The sequence below is a fragment of the Oenanthe melanoleuca genome, chromosome 18 (assembly GCF_029582105.1).
Source record: "Oenanthe melanoleuca isolate GR-GAL-2019-014 chromosome 18, OMel1.0, whole genome shotgun sequence".
Lineage (NCBI taxonomy): Eukaryota > Metazoa > Chordata > Aves > Passeriformes > Muscicapidae > Oenanthe > Oenanthe melanoleuca.
The window spans coordinates 6,257,274-6,285,255 of NC_079351.1; the positions used below are offsets into that span (position 1 = coordinate 6,257,274).

General features: G+C 47.4%; 1 protein-coding gene across 1 annotated transcript; it reads right to left on the bottom strand.

Annotated features, from left to right (window-relative positions):
- Positions 1-993: 993 nt before the first annotated feature.
- On the bottom strand, positions 994-27,752 carry HID1 (HID1 domain containing). Its single transcript, XM_056506087.1, has 19 exons — positions 27,542-27,752; positions 20,355-20,504; positions 17,900-18,070; positions 15,140-15,253; positions 13,451-13,557; positions 12,864-12,980; positions 11,905-12,127; positions 11,465-11,521; positions 11,228-11,368; positions 10,749-10,839; positions 9,958-10,109; positions 8,717-8,795; positions 7,932-8,096; positions 6,587-6,814; positions 5,985-6,118; positions 4,496-4,576; positions 4,042-4,133; positions 3,572-3,730; positions 994-3,118 (listed from the first exon to the last, which is right to left on the bottom strand). Exons 1-19 carry the CDS (start codon positions 27,605-27,607, stop codon positions 3,055-3,057), a joined length of 2,391 nt encoding a protein of 796 aa, XP_056362062.1. The 5' UTR covers positions 27,608-27,752; the 3' UTR covers positions 994-3,054.
- Positions 27,753-27,982: the final 230 nt, after the last annotated feature.

Here is a 27,982-nt window from a genome sequence, read left to right on the forward strand (position 1 = left end):
ATTTAAGAGCAGGTCTGCTCTATAATCAATCAAAATCTGTCATGACCCTTGCCCAAGCATGGCACAAAAGGCATTCTAATTATTGCCTCTGCTCCTCTGTAAATCAATCCCAGGATCAGTGTGGGTTTAGAATTAGAGCCTATTTATGAGGTTTTTTTTGGCATTCCCTCGTAAAGCAAACTCTCCCAAGACAGTAACAGTGAGGATTCAGCATTCAGTCAGTGATAGCACCTTTCTGTAAAACTCTAAGAGAGACTGACTGCATGAGCATGAACTTTGCCCAATAAATGTTTGTATTTGGGCCCATGTCAACAGAAATATGTCATGAGAAATAACAGCTGGATAAATTAGGCTGCAATAAAGTTAATTATTATTCTCATGTCAGTGTTTGTACCATGGGATCCACAGGACATACATGCTAAGGTCTGACCTCAAACCTTCCTCCTAGTGATTGACAGCCTGGGGACAAAGACAGATTGCTCTTCATGGACAAACCATGACCTGCATTTTACCCAGTTTAATGGATAAAACTGGTTTAAGTTACTGAGCTTTCACAGAGCAGGTGACTTTGGAATGAACACTGAATACATGACTGAAGGCATGATCAGCATGGACAGGAATGAAGCCCACCAGCTCCAACTCTCACCTACTGCCACCACAGATCAGATAAACAGTCAAGGCCCTCCATGTCATTTCCTAACAACCCGCAGGGCCAGGGTGCCTGTTTTACAGGTCTCAATTGCACAAAGGTTTTAGCACATGGTTCACTAACTCAGGAGACTGGATCATGTTTGATCTGTGATAGAAATAGCCAAACCCACACAATTCAGGCTCACTTCCCAGAGTCAAATCTTCATTTCTGATTATAAAAAAAAAAATACCACTGCAGAGGAAGCATGGTCCCCTAGTGGCACAAATCACCTCAACATAAGACAAACAAGATTATCAACCTCTCTCTGGGGAAGGAAAAAAAAAAAAAAGAAATACCAAGTGCATGTTTCAGTTAATCTTTATCTTTCTCTCCATAAGTAAGCAAAGAGTTTACAGTGCAAGTTGATTTCCACAGAACAAGGATCAGACTCCAAACACCAAGAAACAAACAAAAAGGCTTCCAGAGGAATTCACAAAGAAACAAAGCAGAAAAGAGAGGACGGAAGAGATCATGAGAACCAGCAGATCCATGGGAGGGAAGAGGCAAAGCACGTGGGACACGAGAGGTCCCGTTCCAGCTGTGAGGTGTGAGTGCCATACAATCAGAGTCTGGCCCCAACTAATCACATTCTTACACATGAGATTCTCCAAGTGAAACAGAGCCCTCACCCTGTTTACACCTGAGCAGAGGTGGGGTCAGGATGGGAATAGTGCTGGGTTGGAGATGGAACACAGGTGGGGGAATAACCTTTCTCTATTTCACATATTTCTTATCCTTCAGGAAACCATTCCGATTTTATTTCACTTTCTACTGGCCTGGGACTCCATCCTCCTTCAGTGCCCAGAGGAGGAAACCACCTGACTACAGGCCAGTGGGAGCCAGCAGCACACTGGAGCAGCTCTGTGGGAGATCATGCTGTTACCACTGCAGCTGCCAAGCTTAGTCCAGGGTTAAAATTCACAGTGTCTCACACTGTCCCTGTATTTAATGTGACAGACCTGTTTCCATGCAGTGATGCCACTGGGTCTAACCTGTAGCAAACAGCTCATGGCCAGCAATCCTCCCAAGAGCTTGAGTAAAAGAGCACCAAGGACTATGCTTTGATGGAAAGGTCTCAGTCCACGACAAGACTCCTCACATTTCATTGTCTAAAGACCACGTGGGTCTAATACAGCAGCCCCTCCCAGCAGAATATAAAATTTGACTCAAACCCTAGGGTGTTTCCACTCATCAATGTGTAACCTCATGATACTGAACCAAGCCAGCAACAGCAGATCTCCCATCACTTCCCATTCTGGCTTCCCAAAATTCACACGTGCTTGGGACCCAATACATTCAAGATCCAACAACTTGGTTAATAAGCAAAATGCCCTAAAAAATTAAACTTTGCCTCAGCACTCTCCACTTCCTACTGACATGGAGATGCTTTTCCTCCTACAACTTCCAAATTCCTCCTACAACTTCCCTGAGTGCATCCCTCAAACCCTTGCCTTAACAGTAGTGTGCAAAAGACCCTTCTGCTCCCTGCATTGCATCAGCCTGCTGGGCAAAGATGGAAGGATATGGGGTTCCTTTCAAACCCAGGTGACAGTGTCCTTTCAGCCAGTAGGAGAAGACTTCAAAGAGTTTAACAGTCAGGTCTCTTCTTGCTCTCACTGAGACAGTCCCTTCCTCCCTGTGTGCTCACATGGATTAAACAGGGCTTTCAAAGGTAAGACAGGCTCTTTTGCAACAGCTCACCATGAAGGACAGACTGCTGGACCTGGAAGCCAAGGAAAAACTTCTCAAGCACCTTTCCAGGAAAGGACTAGAGAGATTCAGAACCAAAACACAAAGTTTTCCTTCAACATCTTCTCCTTTCATTTAGGTGGGAAAGACTTCCCTATATGTAACTGAGATACCAGGGAGACACCTGCAGCCAGAAGGGATGCCCAGAAACTTTATAGAGCTACATGGAAGTAACTGCAGTTTCCAAACCCTGTCTCCTGCAGGAATAGCAGCTTCTCCCTTTGCACCCAATTTACAGCTAGTCTTTTTCAGTCAAATGCTGGCTCTGACCAGGACAAGGACAGGGTCAGATTGGTTTCCAAACCACATCCAGAAGCAAAAAAGTAACAGAGGAGCTAAGAACAGTCTGATTTCTAGTGCAACCACAGTAATGGACAATCCCTTAGGTATCCTTAACTCAAGGTTCGTGGTGAAGGGTGAGGGAAGAGAAGTGAGCTGGGGGGAGGGATACCCAAGCAGGTCCCGATTAAAGCTTTAAATGACAGGGAGGTAAATGAAATGATTGTCCTTTTGGTCTCTCAGCTGGATGTGAAATGCAGGAGTAGCTGTGATGAAGCAGAAAGCCGCAGTCCTTAGATCCAGTGTATTTCCCTCAGTAGAGGTAAGCGCTCTCTTCAGACCCGTTGAATCTCAAACAGCTTAACATCTGTGTCATACCAGATTGGGGGATCCACATTCCTGAGAGAGAAAGACAAGAGCCACTTTACTCCCTCTGGCCAATTACATAGAATACAAATCTCACAGCCACGATTACAGGAGCTGGCTGCACAGCATGCCTTCAGCTTTGCATAAAAGGAAATCACTGGTTGAGAGACACTGCACATTACAGGGATGACAGTATCTACAACATCCCACAAAGCCAGAGCTTTGCATAAAATCTCTGCACCAGACCCTCTGGGCAGCTTTTCTATTCCCTGCTGCTGCCAGTTCCTAAACAAGCAGCACTCACAAAACAGCCCCCTTCATGTCACCCACTCAAAGTTTTGGAGCAGCTGATTCACCCCAGTCTCTTCTAAGGGAACAACATCTTTCTATTCTGTAAATATGAGATAACCTAGTGCATGCAATTCTCTCTGTAGGCCTCCCAAAAGTCTGGAAAAGACCAAGCCAGGCTGCACTCAGCTGGTTTACCTCAAATAAATAACTCCCCACATGTAGGTGCGGAACCACATGGCAGTGCCCGAATTTGCCTGGTACTTGCGGATGAGGATGGGGTGAGGCACTGGCAGCAGCCCCACCAAGGTGCCATGCTGCAGGAACTTGAGGATCTCCGACTCATCCGTGAGACCCCTGCCAAGACACAGACCAGGCACCCTTAGTATGTCCCACAGACACCTCCAAAACTGCTGCAGCAGAAGGATCGGCATAAACAAATACAGACACTGAGCTGTGGCCAAGGAAAACACACCCCCTCTCCTCTGTAAACAGAATGGAGAAGGGATCAGACAAACAACACGTCTGGCAAGGAAAGTAACAGCTCTGCTGAGCCAAAGATGCATTCAATTAAACTTTACAAGGTTTTCCTCAGGGGCACTCCAAATTCAAATTCTGTTAACCTCATTAAACACCACACAGCCCTTCCTCTCCAAAAATCTCCTTACTTGTCAATGCAGATCTTCTCCACCTGAGGGACCAGCACCTGTAAGAGCCGCATGATTGTCTGCAGGGGAAGCTTTGATTTCCAGGACATCACCTGTAGGAAAACAGCAGGCAAATCAGTGTGCTGTGTTAGCAGGTTTTTACAGCTGTCTCCAGAATCTCTGGAACAAACAAAGTTTACAATAATTACAAAGCTGGTGGGTGAACTGAGTGCACAGAAACAATACAATAAATCCTGGAGCACTAGAATTATGAGGCACTCAATGAGACCAGTGGGGCATTGGTTTGAAACAGGTAAATAAAGTATTTCTTTGCAAATGTCAGTAAAGTTCTGGAGCTTTGACCTCAAGTGCCTGTGAGGAAATGCTGCTCTAGGAGACCCTCTGATGGCAGGGAGTGAGGCATTTCTGCCACAATTCTCTCTCATTATTTTTCTCTCTGTCCAGATGCCCTTACCCAATCAGGAGTTGGAGTCCACTGTCCACTGGAGGATGCACTAGAGAGACGCCTTCGATCCCGCCGGGAATGTGATGCCTCCTATCAATAAACATTATTCTTAACAAATTAAAACAAATGCAAACCACACATATAAGTAAGAAATACAATCCATTTTCTGCTGATATTCTCCCCAGATTTTTTAGACCACTACTGGAAAAGACAGCTCAGCCTGTCCCTAGAACATGTCAAACCCACTCAACCTTCATTCACCAAACCCATGGGCTCTGACCAGAGAGTGACAACATCTGATGAAGTTGGAGGAGCCAGTGGAAGGTCACAGCTCCAGCCACCACTGTTGACACTCTACTGGAATAATCTACAGTGGCAGAGTTAAAACAGGACTGACAAGAGACTGTTCAGGCATGCTTCTTTCTTTTGGCACAGAGATTAAATAGCTAAAGGCCACAGATTTTTCAACTTCTCTCTACTGAGTATCTGGGATTTTTTGTGTCCATTCTGGACTATCTTAAAGAGCATTTTTCCAAGGGCAGGTTCCCAGCAACTCTTATCTAAAAACTAAATAATCATGGTGGGAAGGAGGAAAGGAAATAACCCCCTAAAACCCTCTACCAGAGAGGCTTCCTTTAGCAATGCTCCCTGACCATTCACTGATACAGCCTAGAGCTGACTTTTCTACAAAACAAATGGGCACAGCACTTTCTTCCAACAGCCATCCTTCACCTCCACATGCACAGACTCATTCACTCATCACGTTCACAACCAGAAACAGGCAGTTTGGGGTAGAGCTGTGCTGTGCTTTTTCAGCTGGGGCAGCTCAAGCCAGCTGCTGGACACAGATAGAAAGACCCATGATCATGTTTCATGGGCTGCTGGAAGAAGAAAACCTTCCAAAGTTCTCAGTCAAGATCTTATTTAATGACAACATAATTAACTGTGTGCTTAAGATATCTTGCTGGCCACAGGCCTTCACCTGGTACCAGGCAAGGCCAGCAAGGGTAAGTAAAATTGGTCTTAGGGTATTTTGGAATTCTGTACATTCCAATTTATTCAAAGCCATTCTGAGGGCCGCATCTCAGCCCAGGCTTCATGGGGACACATTTTTCACAGCATGAGGTAGCTAAAAGATTCTGGTAGAGCTCTCAATCCCAAGGGAGATGAAAAAGAAGCAGCAGTAAGAATCTGAGTTGAAAACATCAGGATCAGGAGGTTTCATGAACATCCTCTGGCAGTTCTGCTGCTCTGTCATAGTCTTCATGATGGAGAAAGCTCACTCAAGTGCCCCAGCTCTTCTGTCACAGCACAAACATGAAACACCCAAGATGATGCATCAGCCCTTTTGAACCACGTTGTGTCCCAGCACTCTGCATGTGCGCACACAGCCTTTAGTGTGATGCCCTTCTTCAATGGGCCAAGAGATCTCTTCTAACCCCTCATTTCTGTTCACTTCATACCTAGACCTTCCCTGCACACCAGTGTCTGGCCTTACCCCACTCCAGGGTTCCCCATCACTCAGGGCTGCAGGTGGGCTTCCCTCTGGTGACAACTGGGAAGCCTCAGGCTCCAGTGAACGCATGGTCCCATCCTCTGACACCTGGGACTTCTCTGTGAGCTTGTCAATCCCTGTGTTCAAAAGAGGAAAGCTCAAAACCACAAACTAATTAAAAATGTTCAAAAGCAGAGCGTTCTTCTCTTCAGACATCCTGTGTCTCTGCTGATACTGGAAAAGCTCCCCTTTCAACAAGAGAAGCAAGATTAACTTTGATTTCACAACCCCAAAGGAGTTTTTCTCTATGAAAATGCTCCCTGAGGAGGAGGAACACAGGTTCACATGGATAGAGTTAACCTAAGGCAACAGGTCAAGATTAGGACAAATGGTCATGTGGACACTAAGTCTGAGAGGACAGAAACTCAAAGCAGCTTGTTTGTGATCAGCTTGAGCCAACTGATCAGAAACTCAGACTGCAAGGCAGTTAAGTTATTCACAAATGTAAACCCTTAATCTCTCCACACCCAGTGAATGGGTGAGTCCACACCATATTCCAGAGAAAACAAACCTCTCTCCAGTCCCAAAGGTAAACTAAAGCTCACCTGGAGTAGCCACCAGACTGGTCTTCAGCGTCCCTGGCTCAGCAGGAGCAGCAGGACGTGACCCTTCCATGGAGACCCCGTCCTGGGAGTTGGTGCGAGAAATGGGCTCAGGGCTTTTCTTCTTGCGCTGCAGCCCCTTCTGGATGGACTGGGAGTCCGTGGGCAGGTTGGCCAGCTGGTGAAACACATTCCGCTTGCGGATAACAGCATACACCAGATTGGAGTTCCCTGGAATTACAGCAGAGAAGTAAGGCTCAAAGAGCTCTACCAACCCAGCACAGCTCGCTGGGTACACAAAGCCTGACTGCTCTGACCCACAAAGGCAGTGGCACAGGGAAGAAAGAGCAGAGCTCAATATCCTCTTATCTGTTACAAAGCAGTACAGAAAACTCAGTGAAATCCTTCCTAGGCTGGAAAGCTGACAAGAAATGGCTTGATGAGGGATACTCAAACAGCTGAGAGGAAAAAGCACGGTTTAAACCATGTATTAGCATCTATTTTGAAAAAAAAGGTTACTAGCCCAGCTTCAACATTTTTCAATCTTCAAAAAAACTCACAAAACACATCAGGGTATTTAATTTGAGGAGACACAGGCTTGAAATAGCAAAGCCAAAAGGCCAGAATTCTTACTGCCTGCAAGACAGCACAGAACAGAATGAAACCACCCTCTAAACACAAATATAAAACATGAATTACACCCACAAAGGTGGGAATCCGGTTTTGGATTTGGCAATTGCCACATGCAAGATTTCCATCAAGGAAGTAGAATGGCAATTCTTGATTTGCAAGTTTAAAGCAAAACACTACATTTTGCCCAGGTTTAGGGACCTTACTTTATTATTAATTATGGAAAAGATTGTCATGTTATTAAGAGGGAAAGCATAAGGCATTTCTTGGAAAGTAGCAAATATCAGAACTTTCTCTGGATGAGGTGGTTTGGTCTTCAGCCCCCAGAGACCTACCAAAACAGAAATGAGAGGTACTTGAAAGTTGTTTTGTCCCATTATCTACATTGCTGAGCAACATGGGCAGTTTCACAGCAGCTTTCAGCCAGACACAACTTACATGTTAACACACTCACTTTATCTTTCTTTTCCTCTCTGTGCATCTCACCTTCTGCAGGAGGACTGAGGTTACACTGATAATTAGCTGCTATCTCATTTTGCTCTAACCTGAAGTTGCCAGGACCCAATGCTGATTATCTACTAACCAAACTTCTCAGTCCTATGTAGCTGATTCCTACACTTCTCACCTCCTCTCATCTCCTTGGACTCTCTCTGAACTTCCATCTGACATTCCCTTAGACTAAACTAGTGCAAACCCACTGAATAAAGCAGTCTGTTACCATCAAACTGGTACTGAATGATGTTGTTGAAAACTTCCAGCAAGAAGAAAACAAGATGGTGGTTCTGTACAGCAGAGAATAGGAACCAGGTGGTGGAAAAAGCCTCCAAGAGATGCAGTAACTTGTTAGCAGCCACCATGGAGAGAGACTTCAGGTATGGAGACACTGTGGAAGGCAAACAAATTAAAACTAGAGAAAGAACCAAGATGTATTTATTCTCAAAAATACACCACTAAAAATGTTGCTTTTATGGCCTTCCCACCCTTGCACTTCTGAGAAAGCCTCATGGAATAGCTGAGCCAAACAGTTCCACAAAAACATTTCCAAATACAAAGCAATGAAATAGAGATATTGCCTAGTAGAAGGAGGCATTGCTGCTTTTAGAGGGTTTTGTTTAGTCTAACACTAATAACTGCACCTCTGCTGGGCCTCCTGAAAAGCTTCACCACTGGAGCCATCCGGGCACTCACTAAGTCGAAGGGAAGCACAGCCACCATGAGGAGGTGGCACTCCCTGCTGGAAAGGGACAGAACTGCTAACAACCCTCACCAGGCCTGCTGGCAAATGTCCTGTTGCCACCCCAAGAGAGCTCTGGGACCCTGCTGTCCCTCCCTCTGCCCCATCTGACCATGCAGGCAGATATCTGCACTGGCCCCTCCAGCACAGGCTGGAAGGGATGAGTTTCCAGCAGCAGGCACTGGCCAGTGTTAGGGAACACAGGTAGGGGCACAGGGAGAGGGGAGTGAGAGCACTGTGGGCTGTGGTTTCTCCCCCACAGCACTCACCATTTACAACGATCGTGAGCAGGCAGTCGAAGAGGGGCTGCAGACGCTGGTGCCCGCTGGTGATGATCTTGTGAAAGACCTGTGGAAGGAAGGAGCTCTTGAGCAAGGCAGCACCTTACTGAAAGCACCCTCTCAACCAAAACCAGTGCCACCCCCACACTAATCGCCTGCTGACACCATTCCTTCCTAGGCAGGGCCCTGCACACACAATTACACAGGTGGGGAAGGCTGCTCTCACTGCAGACTCACACTCGAGGAGTACAAGCTTTCATTTACAAGGAATCCTTTGGGAACGTGATTAGGGCCCTATAACACTGCAAACAGAAACTGACTGTAAGCTGTTCCACAATGTTCAGGCAGCCTGGAACAAAACTAAACTGCCAGGAAGTAAGAGACACCTCCACCTCCAACAGACTTTGACTGACCCTTGATAGCTGCTTGAAATGCCACAGAACTAATCATTTTACATTTTATTTTAGTGTAAACTTCTAACTCAAGTGTTTGTCCTATTTTTAACTATATCCTCAGACATGGAAAGATTCAAGTGCCTTGTAACCAGTTCAGACATTTGCAATCTTGGCCTTCCCACCTTTAGCTGGCATGTCTGTAGGTAAGTCCTAAGCATAATTAAAACAAAGAGATGATCTGAGATTAATGGAATGCAAGAGCAGAACACATAGCATCAAGAGCAGTTATGATGGGCAGGTTTCTTCCTACTCCTTTTAATACGGATCTCCTCTTGGAGATTTATCAGAAGCTGCTGAGAGATTCTTCTCTGGCAAATGAGAACATGACAGAAGGGAAGCTGCTCATAGGCAGTGTTGTGGGCAGATTGAAAAGTCAATGAAACCTGCAGCAATCTAAAGCTGTAGTGCAGAGCTTGGTGTCACTGTTGTCCCCACTGACAGATTTGTTCCATAGACCTCTGGCTGCCTGGGTTAGAGTCAGGTCTCCTACCTTCCCTACCAACAATCATGTCTAGTAGAGGGTATGCACCCATCCCCTCATGACAGCAGTGCAGCACCATGAGGAGTTCTGTTCTTTGGCATCATACCATGCAGATGGAATTGCACCTCATGCACATGCACCCTGCCAGACACATCACCTCAGGTTAACAGTGTGCATCCCATACACTTCCTAGCTATTCAGTGGGCTTCCAGTCTAGGGAGGGCAAGTGTATTGAAGGAGGACAATTATTTGTGGAGCTAGGAGGGTTCAAGAAGCGCTGGAGCTGTACTCACTATGATGAGCAGATCTGCATGTGTCCCTGTGAAGACAGGGATGTCCATAGGCACTCGTACAGAATACGGCTTGTTCAGTCGCACCCCAAAGTTACGCTCCCCACTGAGGAGCAGCAGGATAAAGACCCCAATGTGCATCAAGCCCACTCGTGCTGCAAGGAGAGAAAAAAAACAACAGAAAAACATGTCACAGTGAGGCCAGTGGAATTCTGTGAGAGGCAGTGAGGAGAGAGGAAAAACACTGTGGGACTGATAAAAAACTGCACAGACTAAACCATCCTGATACGGGACATCCCACACAGAGCTCCCTCCATTGCCAGCACCAGTGTCCTTCCCAAGCACATCTGTGTTAAGTCTTATCTGTTAAGTCTTGGATGCTTTTCTTCATTATGTTCATAATGTAAACCCATCATCATAGTAGGGAAGATGTGACTACTACTCTCGACTACACAATGATGGAGTTGTGCCTGATTTACCCCCATGGCAAGAGCAGACTGCTCATTTTTCCCTCCTCACTGGATTAGAGAAGTAATTTTCAACACAAGGACTCAAAATGTTAACACGTACTAAGGAAGGATCTCCCCTTCCCTATATTGCAGGATAGATTGTGTCCTGCTTCTAGACTTTTACAGACATTAAAACCCAATTAACTGGACAACTCCACTCCGTGTCTGTAGGTCAGGAACATGCACTCAAGATGCTGTCAAGTGATAGGGAGGAAACATCTCAAAAACATTCTAGCTCAACTGTCAAGCACAAAACGTTCCAAATACTGAAAACAGCCAACTTACACTGGTCTGCTCTGGCATCATTGAGAAAATACAAGATTGGGACAAGAATGTCCAGAACATCACTGCTCTTCAGCACAAAGAAGAGGAATTTCTGGAAGAAAGGTGAGGATTTCAGACAATCATAAGCATATACTCTGCACCATCCACAGGACTCAGGACAGGCAGTCTCAAGCTAATCAGTCTCTCAAGAACATTAGAAAGGCTGGTGTATGCACTACCTCATAACTCCAGTGTTATTTGTACAATTATTATAACACCTGCTGCAGAACCTGCTTCCAGCACAGACCTTCAGGAGCTGCAGCCCCTCTCCCAGGCTGTCCCCACAGCCAGACCCCCAGCTCCTGCATCAGTGGGGCTGATGAGCACTGCACCCCTGAGCCACTGCCAACTACCCACCACAGCCCTTCACCTCTGGCTTGATCCAGCCAGAGCCACAACATCCAAGCTGGGGTGAAGCTCAGCAAGAAGCAGATCCACACCTTGTTGAAGTCACAGAGTTTCCAGAAGAGGACAAGGAGTTCCTGATGGAATTGTATCTTCTTTGCAGAGTTTGGCAGGTAGGTCTGGACCAGTGGGTTTGATAACAAGCGAGCCACTCCTTTCAGGATGAACTGGAAATCCTGCCAACAGATCAGGAAAGAGACTGTGGTGGGCCCAGGGCTAACACAACCAGCATGAAATCAGACAGGGAACAGTGCAGGATGGGAACGTGTTACCTCCTCCCGATGTATCCTTGAGAGGTAATTCACAAACAGATTGTCTGGTCCAGGAGGCTGTGTTCAAAGAAAAGGAGGGAAATGCTTACTGGCAATAAGGTATTCAGGAAGTTGAAGCATAACCACCAAGGTCTCTCACTTCAGTTTTCTGCTCTGGATGATCCAGCTTTAAATGCAAAGAGAGAGCACACTGCATGGAATAGTAAAGTCAGGGGCTTTTCACTTACATGCTCCTGATTCAAGTCAGTGACCAAATTTGGTATTTTGGTGATGTATGGGTCTTTAGTGACTACAGGACTGAAGCAGGATTGGAAAGAGAGAGCAGACTGTGAGGGGAGTAGCATTGCTGAGTCCTACAGCTCAACATTCAATACAAGCTGGTGTGAGAGGACCCCAGTGAGTTCAGGAGAGCAGCAAACACAGATTCCAGTATCACTCACATCCACATCATCCATGGCTGTGCCAGTGGTTGTGCCATCCACAGTGGGACTTGAACTGGTGGAGCTGTCATAGTCCAGGGTGACAATCAGCACCTGGGCTGCCTCCTCCACTAGCGGCTCACGGTAGTCAGAGAAAAGCAGGTGATTGTAAGGAATCCCATAACCCACGGGGTCGTAGGCACAGACAACGTTCAGGAGAGAGGTGAAGAGTGGGAGTGCATGTCTGAGGAGGAGAAAACACTCTCAGAAAGCAGCAGCAGGAAACAAAAGGCACTGCCTTGGAGAGGGATGGGCATATCTCTCCACAGGAGTCTGGGGCCATGAAAAAACCCAATCATCCTCTCTAACCTGTGAAAGCAGGCCATGACTGAGCAGCCCAGACCCAAGAGCCACCACTCCAGCTCCCAGCTGGGTTCCTGCACTACAGCTCAGAGGGGAGGGGAAAAAACCTACATGGGCTCCCAGAGGAATCTTGTGCAAAATGTGAAAACGGGAAAGAACCTCAAAGCTCTCCAGCCTCTGGAAAGACAAAACTATGTTTTCAGCCTCCAGCCAGGTTTGTACTCCCTTAGGATGAGTGTCACCTGAGGAGCTGGAAGTCCCAGAGGTACAATGTCACTAGAGGGCAGCATTCATCAGCCACCAACACCAAACCCCCTTCCCACGGGAGCAGGGTCTACAGCAGGGAACGGGACCTGCCATTTCCCACAGGGCAAGGATCAGTCCTGCAGCAAACTTCAGTGGGCACCGTGCTCAGATTCTCCTTTTGCTGCTCAGGAACATTTCTCACTAAGCAGAAATACTAATGGGGTGGACATGAGGCAGGGACAAAGTAAAAGAACAGCCCCTGGATGTTGGAGGTAACAACTCCTATAGTTTCCCATTACCAAAACACTCCATGGAACAGATTTGAAGGTATTTCTCCCCCTGGCACCCAGGCTCCCACCCTTTACCCTCACCTGTTCTCTGTAGAGCAGAAAAACTGTACCCAGGGGTTGGTGTTGCTGCTGTCTGAGGAGGGAGGCAGGTACATGGCCTCAGAGAAACAGGTCAGCAGCAGCTTCAGCAGCTCTGTCCTGGAAGGAGAAGTAAAGGCCTGGAGCCATTCAGGAGCAAGGACCGGGCACAGGAGGCACAATCACCACAACAACACGTAAGGAAGGCTCAGTCCTGTCTAGAAAACCCTTCTGAGAGAGAGCTAAGCCCATTTAACTTCCTAAGCCATACTTTTGTTACTGGCACAAAGCTGAGCAGAATTGCTGCCTTACAAAAATGAAATCCAGTACAGAGCTCCTTGGCATTTCTAGAACAGCAGTGTTTACCCAGTTGCTGCAGACAGTCCAACTCCCATCTTACACTAGGAAAAGCAATTCAAAATGTCTGCTGGTTTTTATTGATGTTGCCAGTCCTGTTACCTTGGAAAGGAGCAAGGAGAAAGCTCCTTGGGAATCATGGATACTCAAAGAGGCAATGACAGCTCATCTCCCACACATCTCCCTCTCCTGAGCCCAGTTTCTTTCCATTCTGCCTTGGGAGAAGCTCTTACCTATTCAAGTCATGGATGTAGTTGGGTTGTGGAGAATGAGCAAAGCCCACTCCTGCCTCCCAGATGTACTCACAGCTGTCAATGGAGTGGATATCTTCTGCTGTGTCCTGTGGGAGAAATAAGAGGCTGAATTACAGAATGCAGGAACAGAATTGGCAGCAATGGTGGCATATCCAAGGCAGTTCAGCCCCTCTCTCTACAAAAAAGAACAGCAGAGAAGCATCCAGCCAGTAGAACTGTACAGAAGCTCTCTCCCAGGTGCTGATACCTTCAAAGAGCTCAGCCTTTGCAAGCAAGGGATAAAACACAGACGTACAAGTATCCTCCATGATGGAGGAAGCCCAGATTTCCAGCCATAACTTTAGGACTGACTTCAGTGGGAATATGGGTCCGTCCTGTGTCTCTTTTGCCCATTGTCTCACAGTTCTTCCTCTTTATGCAGTGGTACTTCAGCCAACATCCACCACAACCTGTATGTTTGGGGCCATACACTGCTGAACATGAACATGAGGTGCTGGTACCCATCTCTCTGCTCTTAGGCTGCAGTCAGACCAAGGCCAGAGAGGAGAAATCAGCTCAGCAAAGACTAGAGAGGCTGCAGGCAGCAGACAGGCAGCCAGCAGCAAGGAACATAAATCATTCACAATCTCAGTGTCTAATTCCAGTTGCCCTGAACCCTGAAAAACCAGTCTGGCTGCTGCCAAGGGAAAAAATCACAGGTACAAGTGGTGGGGGAGGCTCTTCCAGGAAAACCCATTGTCACCCTGACTTGTGCAATCCATCCCAGGTGACAGCACCGGACAACAAGTCCATCTGTTTCAGCACACTTACTCATAGCACACAGGTAGCTCTGATCCAGCCTTGCCTCTTCAGCCCCAGGTGACAGATTTCAACTCTCTTTCTATTATTCAGAAACCCCAAGCAATCAATTCAGTACTCAGATTTGTCAAGGAATTTTGCAGCCCTCAAACACACCATGGTTTAGCATGTTCATTTTTAGTTTGTGTCAGATCTATCTCAAAAAGGAGTGCTGTTTTTTGGTTTACAGACTGAACCTACAGAAAACACAAGAGTCACTGGCAAGGAAAAAGAAGGAGGGAGATGCACCACAAGCTGTTCTCTGTTCTTAGCACACCTGGTAGGAGATCCCTGCTTCAGGAAACTTCTCTGAAGTACAGACAGTCACCACAAGGACCAGAATATACTTCAATGTCTTTGCTGTCATGATACAAAGAGGGAGAAGAGGTGGAAAGACACAACAGAGGCCATCTACTCATTCACATCACAGCACACCTGAGCAGACAAACAGCTGCTTCCTGCCCCGGGCTGCACTAAACTGCCAGAGAAAGGAACAAGGTGCTAAAGGTCTCTGCTCTGCTGGCAACAACAGAAGAGCAATTGTTTGCCAGCACAACCACCTTTTCCTGAGGGGTGAGCTATAGTGTGGGGGTAGCTGCCAGCCACTCCATTTGAGATTCATCCCCAGAACATCTGTTCTAGAAAGCACAAACACCATACTATGAACCCAAAAGGATGATCAATATTACTCACTGCGGGCTCAAGCTCAGCAAATCTGTATTTTCCTGTCTGCAGGTTTGCAGGAAGCTGCTGGGGTTTCCCAGGGTCCCCCCCACCATGCAGGTAATTTACCTCTATGCAGATAATCTCATGATTCATCTTTCAACTCACCACCATGCTCCTCCTGTGGCTCTGCACAGTGAAGTCAGGACAAAAGAGCAGATCTGTGACAGCCAGGAGCAACGACTCAGCCAGTGGCCGGGCATTCTCATCATCTTCATCTCCCTGAAGTGACAAACAGAAGAGCACTGTCATTTCAGGGTGAGCAAAGAGCACACACTAACACCAGTATGGTACAGCACAAGAAGATACATTCCCCAAAAACACACAGGGAGGCAAGACATTACACAGGAACAAGAGGGAACAAAAGGAACAAAGGAACAAAAATCCAGACAGTACAGGAAAGAAATTTCTCTCCGTATGGCAATGACTAATCAGGAACAAGCTCTTTAATGACGGCAAACTGAGCAGACAAAGGCCTGGAAATGCCAGGGAAAAAGAACAGTAGCACTGGGTACACCTTGCCACGTGGGCTGGCTTCTTAAGGACAAAAGGAAAGAGATTCATTGACACAGAAGAAGGTTTTACATTCATGAAGGAAGGTGATTTGGATGGTGCACAGAAACAGCAATAGGCAGAAGCCAACCAGCAGCATTAAGGTATAGAATTCCTGAAAGTTCTTTCTGCACGGGCTGCCCAGAACTGGAGGTGACAGAACAGGGTGAGACTATGTGCATCAGAGGCAAAGGGCTGCCCCAGCCTGCCACAGCAGAGCAAGCATGACAGCAGAGAGGATTGTGCCATCTCCAACATTCAAAGAAATCTCTCCAAGCATGCATGGCTACTCCTCTGCAGCCGTTGCCACGGGAAACCTCAGCAGATCCTGCCTGTCAAAGAGCATCCTGCTTGGGAGGCCTTCCCATCACACACGGGTGCTCGAGGGAAAGCAGAGAGCAGGAATGGCAGGAGCTTATCTACCTCAGCCAGGCCTCTGTCAGCCTGAGCACAAGACACAGCTCTTCAATCATAGCATGAAGCTATGGACGTAATGGTCTGTGTGGCTCTGAATCTGTCTTGGTGACAGCAGGGAGGATACCACAAACAGAGCCCGGATGTAAGAACAGGCACAGAGAGGATGGATGGAGCCAGCGAAGATGCTTCGACTTGTGCTCACAGTCAGAAGTGAAATGACAACCATTAGGGTCCAAGGGGATTTCTTTTCTTTGCTAAGATCTCGACTGCCAGAAAAAATGTCCCTGCAGGCTGCAGGTACCACCACATCCACAGTGTCACCACAGTGACACACAACAAACCAGTAGATCTCAACACAATACAGACTGCCACAGAGGAGGGAGGAGCCATGGCTCCAGGGATGCCATCCATCACTCCATCATGAAGCAGGTAAAGGATAATCACAGAGATATTTATTAAGAATCCAGGCATAACATCATCATTCCCAGAAAGAAATCCACCACCAGACAGCAAAGCTGTGACCCCAAATTAAATGTGATCCCAGCTTCCCTAAGATCTCAGGGCTGTATTTGTTATCTCAGCCTTACAGGTTAAATGCACGTGGTTAAATGACTGAGCTGCAACAGCTATACCCACACTCAAGAGGGTTCTCCAACACAGCAAAAGTGGACTGGGCTGTATCACCCTGGGGTGACCCCACGACTCTGAGGCTGAGAAACTCTCTTCTAGGTGCTGAACAAAGTGGAAAAACAGGAGTAACAGCAGCCTGGCTGGATCAGAGCACCAGTCACCCCTGCATGTTCCTTCCCGAAACAAGTTCCTCCATTGTTAAGCCTCTCCAGCACTCCCTGGCCCCTGCAGGGATGAAAGGATGGACAACCACCAACCTCCCAACCACACAAATCACAAAGCAGGACTAGCAAAGACTTCCCTTTTCACCACCCAGAACTTCCTTTTGACGTGCCCTCAGGCAAAGCAGATTAGAGATGACAGGCAGAGACAGCAAGAGCTGCCAGTTTATACTGCACCAACCACTGCCAACCCTTCCCAACTGTTCTCAAAGACACTGCACTGCACTTAGGAGAACAACATTCTTCAGTACAGCCACACTGACCTGCAGATAAGAAACTCATAGGAGAGGGCTCTATAAACACAGAGCAGGAGGGAGCAAGCAAGTAAATACATACTCCTGGTACAACTCAGCTGTGCTCTCAGTGCTGCTATTCCTCCTATTTGCAGAAGATCCTAAAGCACTTTCACTCTGTTCCTCTGAGAAATGCAGAAGAGCACTATTGTGCTTGTTCTCCAGACACAGAAATGTGGGGAGGCTGAGATACTACCCAGGGCTATACATGTCATTGACAGAGCCATACACTGAACCACTCTTTAACCACTCTTGCTCAGTTGTGGACTTCATCTTCCAGGTTAGGCCCCTGGCTAAAACTCTATCATTCAGCTCATAAGCAGGGTATTGAGTCATGATGCCAAGAGCTTCTCTGGCACTCCTCACTTTAAATGTGACATTGTAAAATCAGTGCAAACAATACCCTGTTGCATTTTGATTTGAAACTTAAATCAACTGTAATTAATGGAACAAGGACATTTCAGTCTAAGAAAGTCATACGGCCTTCAGTACAGCTCTCATATTCAGTAAGACTCCTACCTCCAGTTGTACTGGAGAAGCCCTTACTCACGTATCAGTGCTCTCCTACAGCTACACACAAGTGAAACATTCAGAAGATGCAGCAAGAACCAAAGGAAGGGAAAGAATTTAGGAAGTGCTACTCAACTTCTGACCACATAGAAATAACTGGAATAAAGCTGCACCCAAATACACATAGTGTCTCCTCACTGCAGCCTCCCATCACCCTCCAGAAAGAAGACTGACAAGAGACAGACCCCTCCTCGGCCAGCCCCAGGGACAGTTGACCAGAAGAAACCTCTCCAGTCTGGGTCCTCGAAGATGTAAGGCAGGATACGGGTCAGGAGCCGACAGCAGTTCAAGACAATTTGTCTCTCCTTCTCTGTGTGGCAGCCACTCTCTGCTCCTTGCACCAGCTTCTCCACAGCCTGAAGGAAACAAAACCAAGGAAGGCAGCATTAGCCTGGGCACAAGTTGGCAAGAGCTAGGCAGGTCTGTCCTGCTAGTGATACCCTCACACAGACCTATAAGCAGTTCTTGGGAGTCCATTTTCTCTCAGTTTAATGGCAGTGCTGCTGTTTGAAACACTGTAAAAAACAGGGTTACTGATTTTAAACAGACCTTCTTGAATTTCTGCTGTTCCACTGCAAGAGACCTCAAATGCCAGGGCTAATCCATGCAGCACACGTGTGGTGCCACGTGAGACAGACAGCCAAAGCACCAGAAGGCTCCTCCAGCACTGCTCCATGGCACCACACACCGAAAAGGGCAGATGAGATTAATCAGCTGCAGCAAGTACCCGAGATGCAGGCAGGAAGGACCAAGGCAGCAGCACTGTGCTGCACTGTGTGAGGCACTGGTAGGGGATGATCACACACAAACACACAGTCTGACAGCTCTACCTGTGTGATTACAGCAGGGACCTCTCCTGACTCAGGAGGTGGGAGCTAAGCTGCTGCCTGTGTTAAGCACAGGGATACAGCCTCCAGCAGCATCTGTCAAGGTCCTGCTGCAGAAGAGGGTTGTAGCCCAGGTTTCCCTATTGCCCCTGTGAACAGGACTCTGGAACAGCTCTGGAAAGAACTCCTGGGCTGAGACTCTGCAGCCCACCCAGTGTCTGCTGCAACTGCCAATGGAGGGTCACTGGGCTTTTCAGAATAGATGTGGGTCCCACCAGGCAGCAACCACAGCTACAGGAGGCAGTGACAGGAGGTTTTACCCCCAGATAGAAAAAAGCAGTCTCTTCCCTCCACGGCTGCACCCACTTGCTCTTACTCCTTGATCCCAAGGGGAAACAGAGGGGAAATGAAAGCCAAAACATTTAACAAGGATTCACCTTGCTGCTTTTTAATTCATGAGGTCATGTGCCCCTGCTTATTTTCATGGCAGACTGCCTGGGTCACTGACTCTGCCAGACTGCGTCACTGCATTAATGGGTATTTAAGTGCTGTTTGTCCCAGCCTGTCACACACTAACTGAGCTTAACAATTCTTTCAGGCACACTTATGACTGTACAGACTGAATCTCCAACCATGGCTGTAAATGACATTTCTCCACAAACACATAGCATTGTTAAGTCCAGTGGAATATTGCACATGGCACAGCTCAGGGCCCTCAGACTGGCAAAAGCACTGCTGGAGTCTTGTGGGCTCCCATGACACAGTGTAGTGGTTTTGCCAGTTTGAGTTTTATCCAAATATCCCAAGATCTATGGCTCATGGATAAATAGTCCTGCAGTCAAAAGGCCTCCCAACACACCTGTTTCCAGTAGTTAGAAGAGACCATATTTTAGTCTTGATTTTGGAAAAAGAAGACACAGAGTCAAGGGGTTACAGATCTTTTAAGCCCTTCTCAATTCCCAAACTGCTCACTGCCAGAAGTCAATACCAGGGAAAAAAACATTGCAGTTTTCCTCATGTTCATAGTCAGAGGTACCTTCACTATGATTCAGAAAGTCTCATTCACATATTGTAGAGGAGGAAAGAAAAACAGGATGGCAATATGTAATATTTAAAACTGGAAAAATGCCATTCCAAATGTTTCCAACTACAAATTCAAAGCTACTTTTGGCATGGCTCAAACCAGGAGCATTGTTAACACCTGCACTTTCCCAGGCAGAGTAAGTCTCAGGCTGTTGCTCACCAGTTTGACAATTTGCTAAACCTGGCAGGGTAGGAAATGGTGTTCAATGTCCCTGTGCTCCAAACAAGGACATGATAACAGCAGAAGCAGCCTCAGCAATGTTCTGTTATCACAGCAAAAGGAAGAAAAGTCTTAAGATATTCCTTGAACTTTATCTAGGCATTTGTGCAGTGACAGTCTGCACATCCCTCTGGGATCTCTCAGCTTGAAGCCATACCAGTACAATTAGGTGCAGACAAGGAACGGGATGTTTCAGCCTCACCACAAATATGCACCTTGCTACAATGTCCCCTGAGCAAGAAACAGTTTATAGAGCAGGCAAGACCCAAGAGGACAGAGTGGAACACAGGAAGGGGACAAGAGGAAAAAGGCTCCAAACTCATCAAATGCCAGCTATGGTCTGTGCTTACCTGTGAGAGGAAGGCTTGAGAATTACCCTCAGGAGGAAACAGGGACAAGCAAGCACATTGTGTGGTACAAGGTACCTGTTATCCCTTGGAAACCACAATGCTGTTGATCCAGGGATCCCTGCTAGCATAGCTTCAAGGAATAAAACAGCACCAAACTCACCTTGTAACACAAAGTGGCCAAATTTGAAGGTGATTCTTCTCTCACTGCTCGGATTTCTGCAGCTGGTACAAGGGCAAAGACATCCTGCACTGAAGTGGCTGTGTCTGCCCAGAACTGGTCCCAAAAGGCATCATCCGTGGCTTCCACAGGCTGTGAAGAGACAAATGTGGTTATAGATGTAGAACTACCATTCCATAAGATCCAATCATCAGCAATTATGCCTGGCTTGGGGATGGGATGAGGCAAGAACAGGTTCAATAAAACATACTAGCACTGGTTTTATAGGTCAGCCTCTGTTCCCAGAACTTTGGATGATTTATCTCCCAAACTGAACATCCCTTCAGACTTACAGGAAGCTTTGTGTTTGTCTGCAAGTGCTGCAAGTAACCCAAGATCTTTACCACTGCATATGGGCCAGGCAGTCCTTGTGCAGACTGCCACCTTCAGAGCAAGTCAAGGAAGCCCTAAGTGTGCATTGGAATTACTTCTGTGGTAACCAAAGTCTCAAGGAAGCAATCAGGAACATCTCATCCAGGCACAAACAGGCCCACAAAACTGACAGACCCACCTCAAAGCACTTACAGATAAAACACAATTGATCTTTCTGAATCAAATATTTATAGAGAACTGGACTCAGTGCAGCCGGTTGCTGCCAAGGCTTTGTTCTTAAAAAGCACTAAGTGTGCCATTCAAAGAGGAGATGGAAGAAAACAATCCATCTCAAACCTGTGGTCTCAAAAGCCTAGCCCCCAATCCAGCCCTGGGAACACACCTCTTTCCACCACATTTTCTGCTAATACTTGCCAAGAAATAGGCACTGCCCAAACACAGCTGGGAGTGCTCATCCCACCCAGGGGTCCAGCTACAGGGGTGGGATAAATACATGCCTGTTTATGGCAAGCAGTGTGAAAGAGATGGATCCATTATTTCAATCAGAAGAGGAAAATGGGAGCTTTCCCAGGAGTTTCACCAGGCATGCTGTGGGCATGCTTGGCAGGTGAGAAGAGCTGCTCACCTGAGCACCTGCAGCCCTTGGCTTGGGGCGAGGAGGAGCCTCCTGCCCGTGACCAGCACCAGCTCCAAAGCAAACAGCAGCGCTGGCTGAGGGCAATAATCAGCACTGTTGGGTGAGTCTTGCATGTCAGATATGAAAGGGGTAAAAATACAACTGTGTGTTTAATTTAACCAACTCCTGCCCACTCCCAGATCTGCTGTAGAAGGCAGAACATTTACCCAGCTCTATGCTGTGTCTAAATGCGGCTCAGATGCCGCTTCTGGGAGAACAGGTCATTCACAGCTCTGGCAGAGAAGTGCTGCACTGCCCCGTTTGCTGTCACCTCCTGAACTAACAGCCACAGCCCACAGGTGTGTGACGTGCCACCACCGCCAAAGGCCAGAAAGTGAGAGGGGCCAACTATCCCAGACTGGTATAGCAGGTTATTGCCCTGCAGCTCTTTGCCTTAATGCTTCAGTGCTGCTGGTCCTAGTCCTGCCAGTCATGCAGTGAACCAGCCCAAGCGACTCCCCAGTCTTTAAAACAAAACCAGAAAAAAGCCCGTGTGTGTTCAGACATCTTATTAAACTTAGCTCTAGTGTTGAAAACCTAATTTTTTTCACCTGGACCCTAAAGCAAGATCCCACCAAAATTCTTTCCAAGGGAAGAGGAACCTTTTCCAAATGGTTCAAGACCACAGCTCCTCAGAGGGGATATGTAGGAACAATGCAATCCAATATTCACAATCTGACTTTCAGCTGAGCATGTGAAGGAGCTGAGCTCTTTGTAACCTGGACATGAAACACTTAAATGGAAGGAAAGCTATTTTGCACATCTCATCTCTAATTGTACTCCTCAAAAAGAGCCAAGTATTTGGAAATCTCATCTATATAATGCAGGAAATACCCTACAAATCCTACATCCCATTTCAAACCACACAACACAACTTCATGTAGAACTGCCACATGTACATCCTGGCTGCCTGCCACAGCCACTCCCACTGACAACAGCAAGCAGCAATTGCTGCTAATTGGGCATCATGCATAAATAATGCCTTCACTCTCATCTGGAGGGGAATCAGAAAACCATTTCCCTCCAGTAGACATGGATCCCTTTACCTCCCACTAGCCTGAGGCCTCCTAAGCAGTTGAACACAGCCGCTGTTTTACAGATGGCAGCACAACATGAGAACTCTGACTGCAGTTCCTTGGAGCAGGGAAGCACAGGGGTGATTCCCTGAGCTGCAACGTTGGATGTACAGCAGTGTTCATGTCAGCTGCCATCTTGGTAACCAGATTACACTAAAACACTGGTACCTCACATTTTTAATAGCAGCAAATCAGCTCTTCATCAACAGATGGTTTCCCATGTACAATCCTGGGACATGGACTCAGTACTGAGTCACCCACATCCCCACTGCCCCCCTGTTTTTAATTACCAGCCTGGCATCATGAAGCTACTCAATCCACATAATAGTCATCTCCCTGATAGAACATTACTGGCTGTTTTTAAGACAATTGTATTCTGCATGCAGCATCTCTGGGGATCTAAATATCCATTTCCTCAGCTGAGCTCACCCAAAAGACTGTATCCAGCCTCACAGAGGAGAGAAATAACAGAGACCTAGATCAGCCTTGTTCATCAGCCAGGGACATCTTCATCTGGAAATGTCAAGATTTAAGTACAAGTGTTGGTACAGCACACGCTGCAGTCACAAATCCCAGAGCACCCCCAGCATTGACAGTGCTTCAGCCAGAGAGCTCACAAGAAGCTGAATCCTCAGCACAGGTAAGAAAGAGCCTAATGTTCCTCCAGCACAGTGAAGACAACCAGCTCTGCACCAGCAGAGCAATGAGGGTAAGAATTGGGTGATCAGTAGCTTGACTCTACTCTAGAAACACAATTGACACATTTGGAGAGCAAAAGGAATTTCCTGACTCACACACATCTCATGGCAGAGGCTGCTGAAGGTACAGAGCTGACTGGCAGAGAGAAACTGTGATGCCCAAACCAAGCTCCACACCAAAGAGGTGAGGTAACTGTAAAGCAGTGTTGCTGAGGACATTGTGGGCAGATCCAAGGTGATGTGACAGAATGGGCAAGGAAGGGAGACTTTTGCCTTCAGTAAAGACCTCCCACCTGCACACTGGCCAAACAAAGGTAAAACCAGTCACCCTGGACACCTCCATTCTTAGTTTTCTACTAGTTGTAAATGTGTTTTAGGTTCTTTGAAGCACACCACACACGCTGCAAGAGTTAGGAAAGGAAGGCATTCAGTTTGCAAGCCTCATGCCAGTTCTGAGCAGAGAATCACAGCCTGAGCAAGCAATCCCCAAACAGGATACCTCACAGGAAACAGGAAAACAAAGAGGGCCTGACCATATCCTAAAAACAGGAAAAGCTCCCAAGGCACAGTCTCCCCTATTTGTTACTGTCCTCACTCTGACACCAGCACCACCTTCACTTTCTCTTTTAGACAATTCCTCACAAACTTCAGCAGTGTGTGTGTGTGTGCATGTTTGTACCTCCTTCCAACCAAGAGCTCTCTGCACTTAAATCAAACATCCATTCCTAACAATTCCTCCAATAGGACCCAATGGAATGACAGTCTTAAAACTAATTCTAAGGTTGCTGCAGACCATCATCAGAGAACCAAGCAACAAGAAGCCACTAGCTTTGCTCAGCTCTTTTTGCTTCTTGCCAGCACTCCAACTAAGCACCCCACAGCCAAGGCAGCAATCCTTTGGAGCAGGAGCTCTCCTTTTTCTAGGGCTCAACAGCAGAGCAAGTCCCTCTCCCTGAGAAAAGGCTCAGGTGATATGTTACAGCATATGTTTCTACCCTAAAAGTGGCAGAACTGTGGTTTGTAACAACCATTTCAAGCAGCACCTGGTTGAGCTTTAGATCAGATAACCCTGCAGGTCCAGGGATTAGTTTGAGGCAATTCACACACCTTTGTAACACCTGTTTGTGAGCCACTGTGCAAAAGGAAAGCCTATGGAATGACTTATTCAAAATATAAACAACTAGTAAGATTTTATCCCTCCTGCCAAAGACAGCACCTCTACACAGGCTTCAGAACAGTAATTTTTTTTTTTTTTTACAGGATCTTTGCAGTCAGCAGTGCAGAATCAATGAAAGACTTCAAATCTACCACCAGTTCTATGCTCTCACAGCAGAGACAGTCTTGCAAAGCAAACTGGAAAATGGGATTTGTAGAAGTCTGGCAGGGAAAGCCCAGGACAAAAGTCAGCTGTATGAAGTGTTAGTTACAGCTTTGCTTTTAAGACAATTTTGCTTTTGATCAACCTGAGACTCTTGGACAGCTGAGTCAAGCTTGAACACTCTAAGAAATGGTCTGCCAGGGACCAACCTTTCCCCAAGCACAAGATGTGCTTTTATCAGACTCAAGTTAACAGCCCATTGTACTCCTGGATTTCCACACCAGGGAAAAGGAAAGGACTGGGGCTTGTCCCTTAGCATTTGATTCTTCCTTGTCTCTTTAAAAGCAGAGCACAGTTCTCATTAAAATCTAACAAGCTGGTACACAAGATCAAAATTTCTTATCTTCTGGCTGATTGCTGGCAGGAACCCCAACTGATTGGGAAAAGAAAAGGTGGTTCCCCAGCAGTTAAAGCTCCCAGACCAGTTCCCTGCAGTTGACCAGCCTTGATGAACTGTCATATTCACAATCCATGTTTCCCTTCATCTGTTAAATAGGCAGCACTTTTATGGGCAATTTGGGAGGGCTCACACATTCTTTATTACGAAGCACATCTGTTTCATTATCAAAGGGATGGGCCCTACCAGTAGAATGTGTGCAGTGTAATGTAATATATACATGCCATATAAAAATCCTAAAGACCATTTCTCCATGTGTGACTATAAATATACATCTGTGGCACAAGTTAATTTCCTCCTTCTGGTAATATTGCGCTTTTTAATCACTGAAATAATTTTGAAGTGATTTTTCTTTTTTAATACTCTTACACCTTTAGAGCTTCTCTTTGGCAGCTAAAAAATCAATTAAGTCAATTCCATTTGTGTCCAGACTTGGTTCCGCTTTCAAGTTCTGGGCTCCACGTGTGCTGTAAGCATTCAAGTGTTTTCTTCCTTACAGATTTAATTTTTTTAAAATGCTTACATGGGAACACTTGTTTTTTAATTAATAAAAGCCTGGAGATTATAAAAACTTGTTTTTAAGAAAAAATTAACTTCTGTGCCAACTCTAAACCTTCAACAATGAGAGAACAGTGACTTCTGCTCAACCACTTCTTCCCACCAGAGCCTTAGGAACACCTCACGGTGCATTCTGAGCTCAGAGTTTCCCATTACGGATGATTTAATGAAAATCTCTTTGCCCAGCTCCCTAATGTCAGAGGAGAAGGCTGCAAAACAGGAGACAGGCTGCTGAGGAAGCAAAGCATGTTGAGAGCCAATAGCCTGGAAGGATTTGGCTCTGTCTATTATCACAGCCTGGTTTTGGATCCAGGATGTCATGGACCAGGAGGTTTTACTGCTGGTAAGAGATCAGAAGGCTCCAGGAGAGCCCAGTCACGCATTCTGCACAAAGAAACACTGGTGCCCTTCTACAGAATGTAAATATGGGAGCGCCAACTCCCCACCCTTTTCCACATGCAGTCAGTCTCACCTAGATCACAGAGACGTGAAATGAATCCAGCCAAGAATGAAGCTTTTGCTCCTTCCTTTTTATTCCGGGCCCCAGAGAACCTCCTTCTCTTACACAGGTCGATAAACCAGGGGAGGGGAGGGGAGTGCTCTCGCCTGGGCTGCTGATCCAAGGGATTGCCTCATACAGGATTTTCTTTGTGACCAGCAGACTAGGCAGAGCCCTGTAGGCCTGATTTATTGCCCCCAGTCTCACTTTATAAGCACATTTCCCCATGAAGAAAGGACAGCCCAATGCTGAGGATACCCTGAACTGTTCAGCATGCAGAAGAGACTTTGGAAGAATCCCTTAAAAACATTAGTTCACCTACTTTTCTCTTTACCTACATCCACAACTAGTAGTTTTTAAGAATATATTCACAAAAGCCATTTTTTAGCAACGCATATAAATGTGATACTGCTTTAGAAAGTACAAACATGTTTTTTCCAGGCTCTTCCACAGCATTACTCATCTATAATTCAATTCCCAGTAGTACCATGTATCTCTCGAGTTTTCAGATTTTCTCCTACCACCCTTTACCCTTTTGCATCCTAACCCTTTTCCTGTGCATTCATTCCGCATCATTAACTTTCTGCCATCGCCCCCACGTTTTCTTAGCAGCTGTTATTACCTCACTTCTAAAGGTGGATCGTAACAGCTGTTCTCCATTGTAGCTCAGAAGAACCAGAGATGTGACTTCTCAATAGAGCAAAATCCCTCTGCTCCTCAGACAGAAGGACAGGCTACTAATTTTCTGCCAGTGTACTGCTACGGCTGGGCACTCCACTTAAAGCAAAAATTAAGCAAGCTCCCAGGACAGGCACAACATATGTTAGACCTCTAAACAGCGACCCTCCCTTCACACAGCCCTCACTTTCACTTAACTCCTTCTCCACCTCAGCCTGCAGAAATAAAGCTTCATTTCACAGGTCACAGATAGAAACCTCTGCTGCAAACAGCACAGCTGCCCACCAGCCCTTTCCACCAGCTACTACCTAAAAACAGAGCAAGGTTCTCCAGCCACTGGGGGTGGGGGAAAGGATACAGTGAAGGGAGCAGTGGCAAACCGTGTGATGTAAACCCGCAAGCTGAATATATTAGGAGCTGTGGAGATCCCTTATGACAGCAGCGTCTGCTCTGTAAGCACAAGACGCTGTTCAGCAAGGCACAAGATGTCACCAGAGGCGGTGACAGGGCCCGGCCGGTGCCCCTCCAAGCACCGGTGACACGGTGACGGGCACAGCCTGCCCTGAGCCCCACCAGCCCCCGGCCTCCGGGCACGGCCTCGGCGGGAGAGCCCGGCCAGGGCCGGCCGTGACTGCAGCCCCGGCACCGCGAGTCCGCAGCAGCTCCAGCCCCGGCGCCACAGGCAGGGACCCGCTCGGGGACCGCACGGGAGCGCCGGCGGTGCCTGGGCAGGGCCGGCGGTGCCTGGGCAGGGCCGGGGGCGAGGCGCCCCTCAGGGCGGCGGTTCCCGACATGGCGCGGGCCCCCTCGCCCCCCGCCCGAGATGGCGGCCCTCACCTGTGTCTTGGTGGTGAGATGGATCACCGCCTTCCTGAAGTTGAGCTTGGAGTCGGCGCTGCCCATGGTGCGGCCCGGCGGCGGGCAGGGCCGGGCAGGGCTGTCCCCTCACGCCGCCGCTCCTCGGGCCGCCGCTGACGCCATGCCCGTCCCCGCGCCGGCGGATCCCGCTGCCTGCCTCCCTCCTCCTGTCAAACCGGGGCTCGCCGCTCCCGGCCCTCCCCACCCTCCGTCCGCATCCCTCCCTCCCTCCCCTCCCTCCGCCCGCGGCTCCTCCTCCGCCAGCTCTCTCTCCATCCCTACATCCCGCCCCGCCGCCTCTTTTCCCACCTCTGCCTGTCATCCCTCCGCCACCTCACCCTTTCCTTCTTGCCCTCCTCCTCGCAGTCCCTTCCATCCATTACCTTCCCTTTCCTCCCACACTTTGCCTGCCAGGGCCGT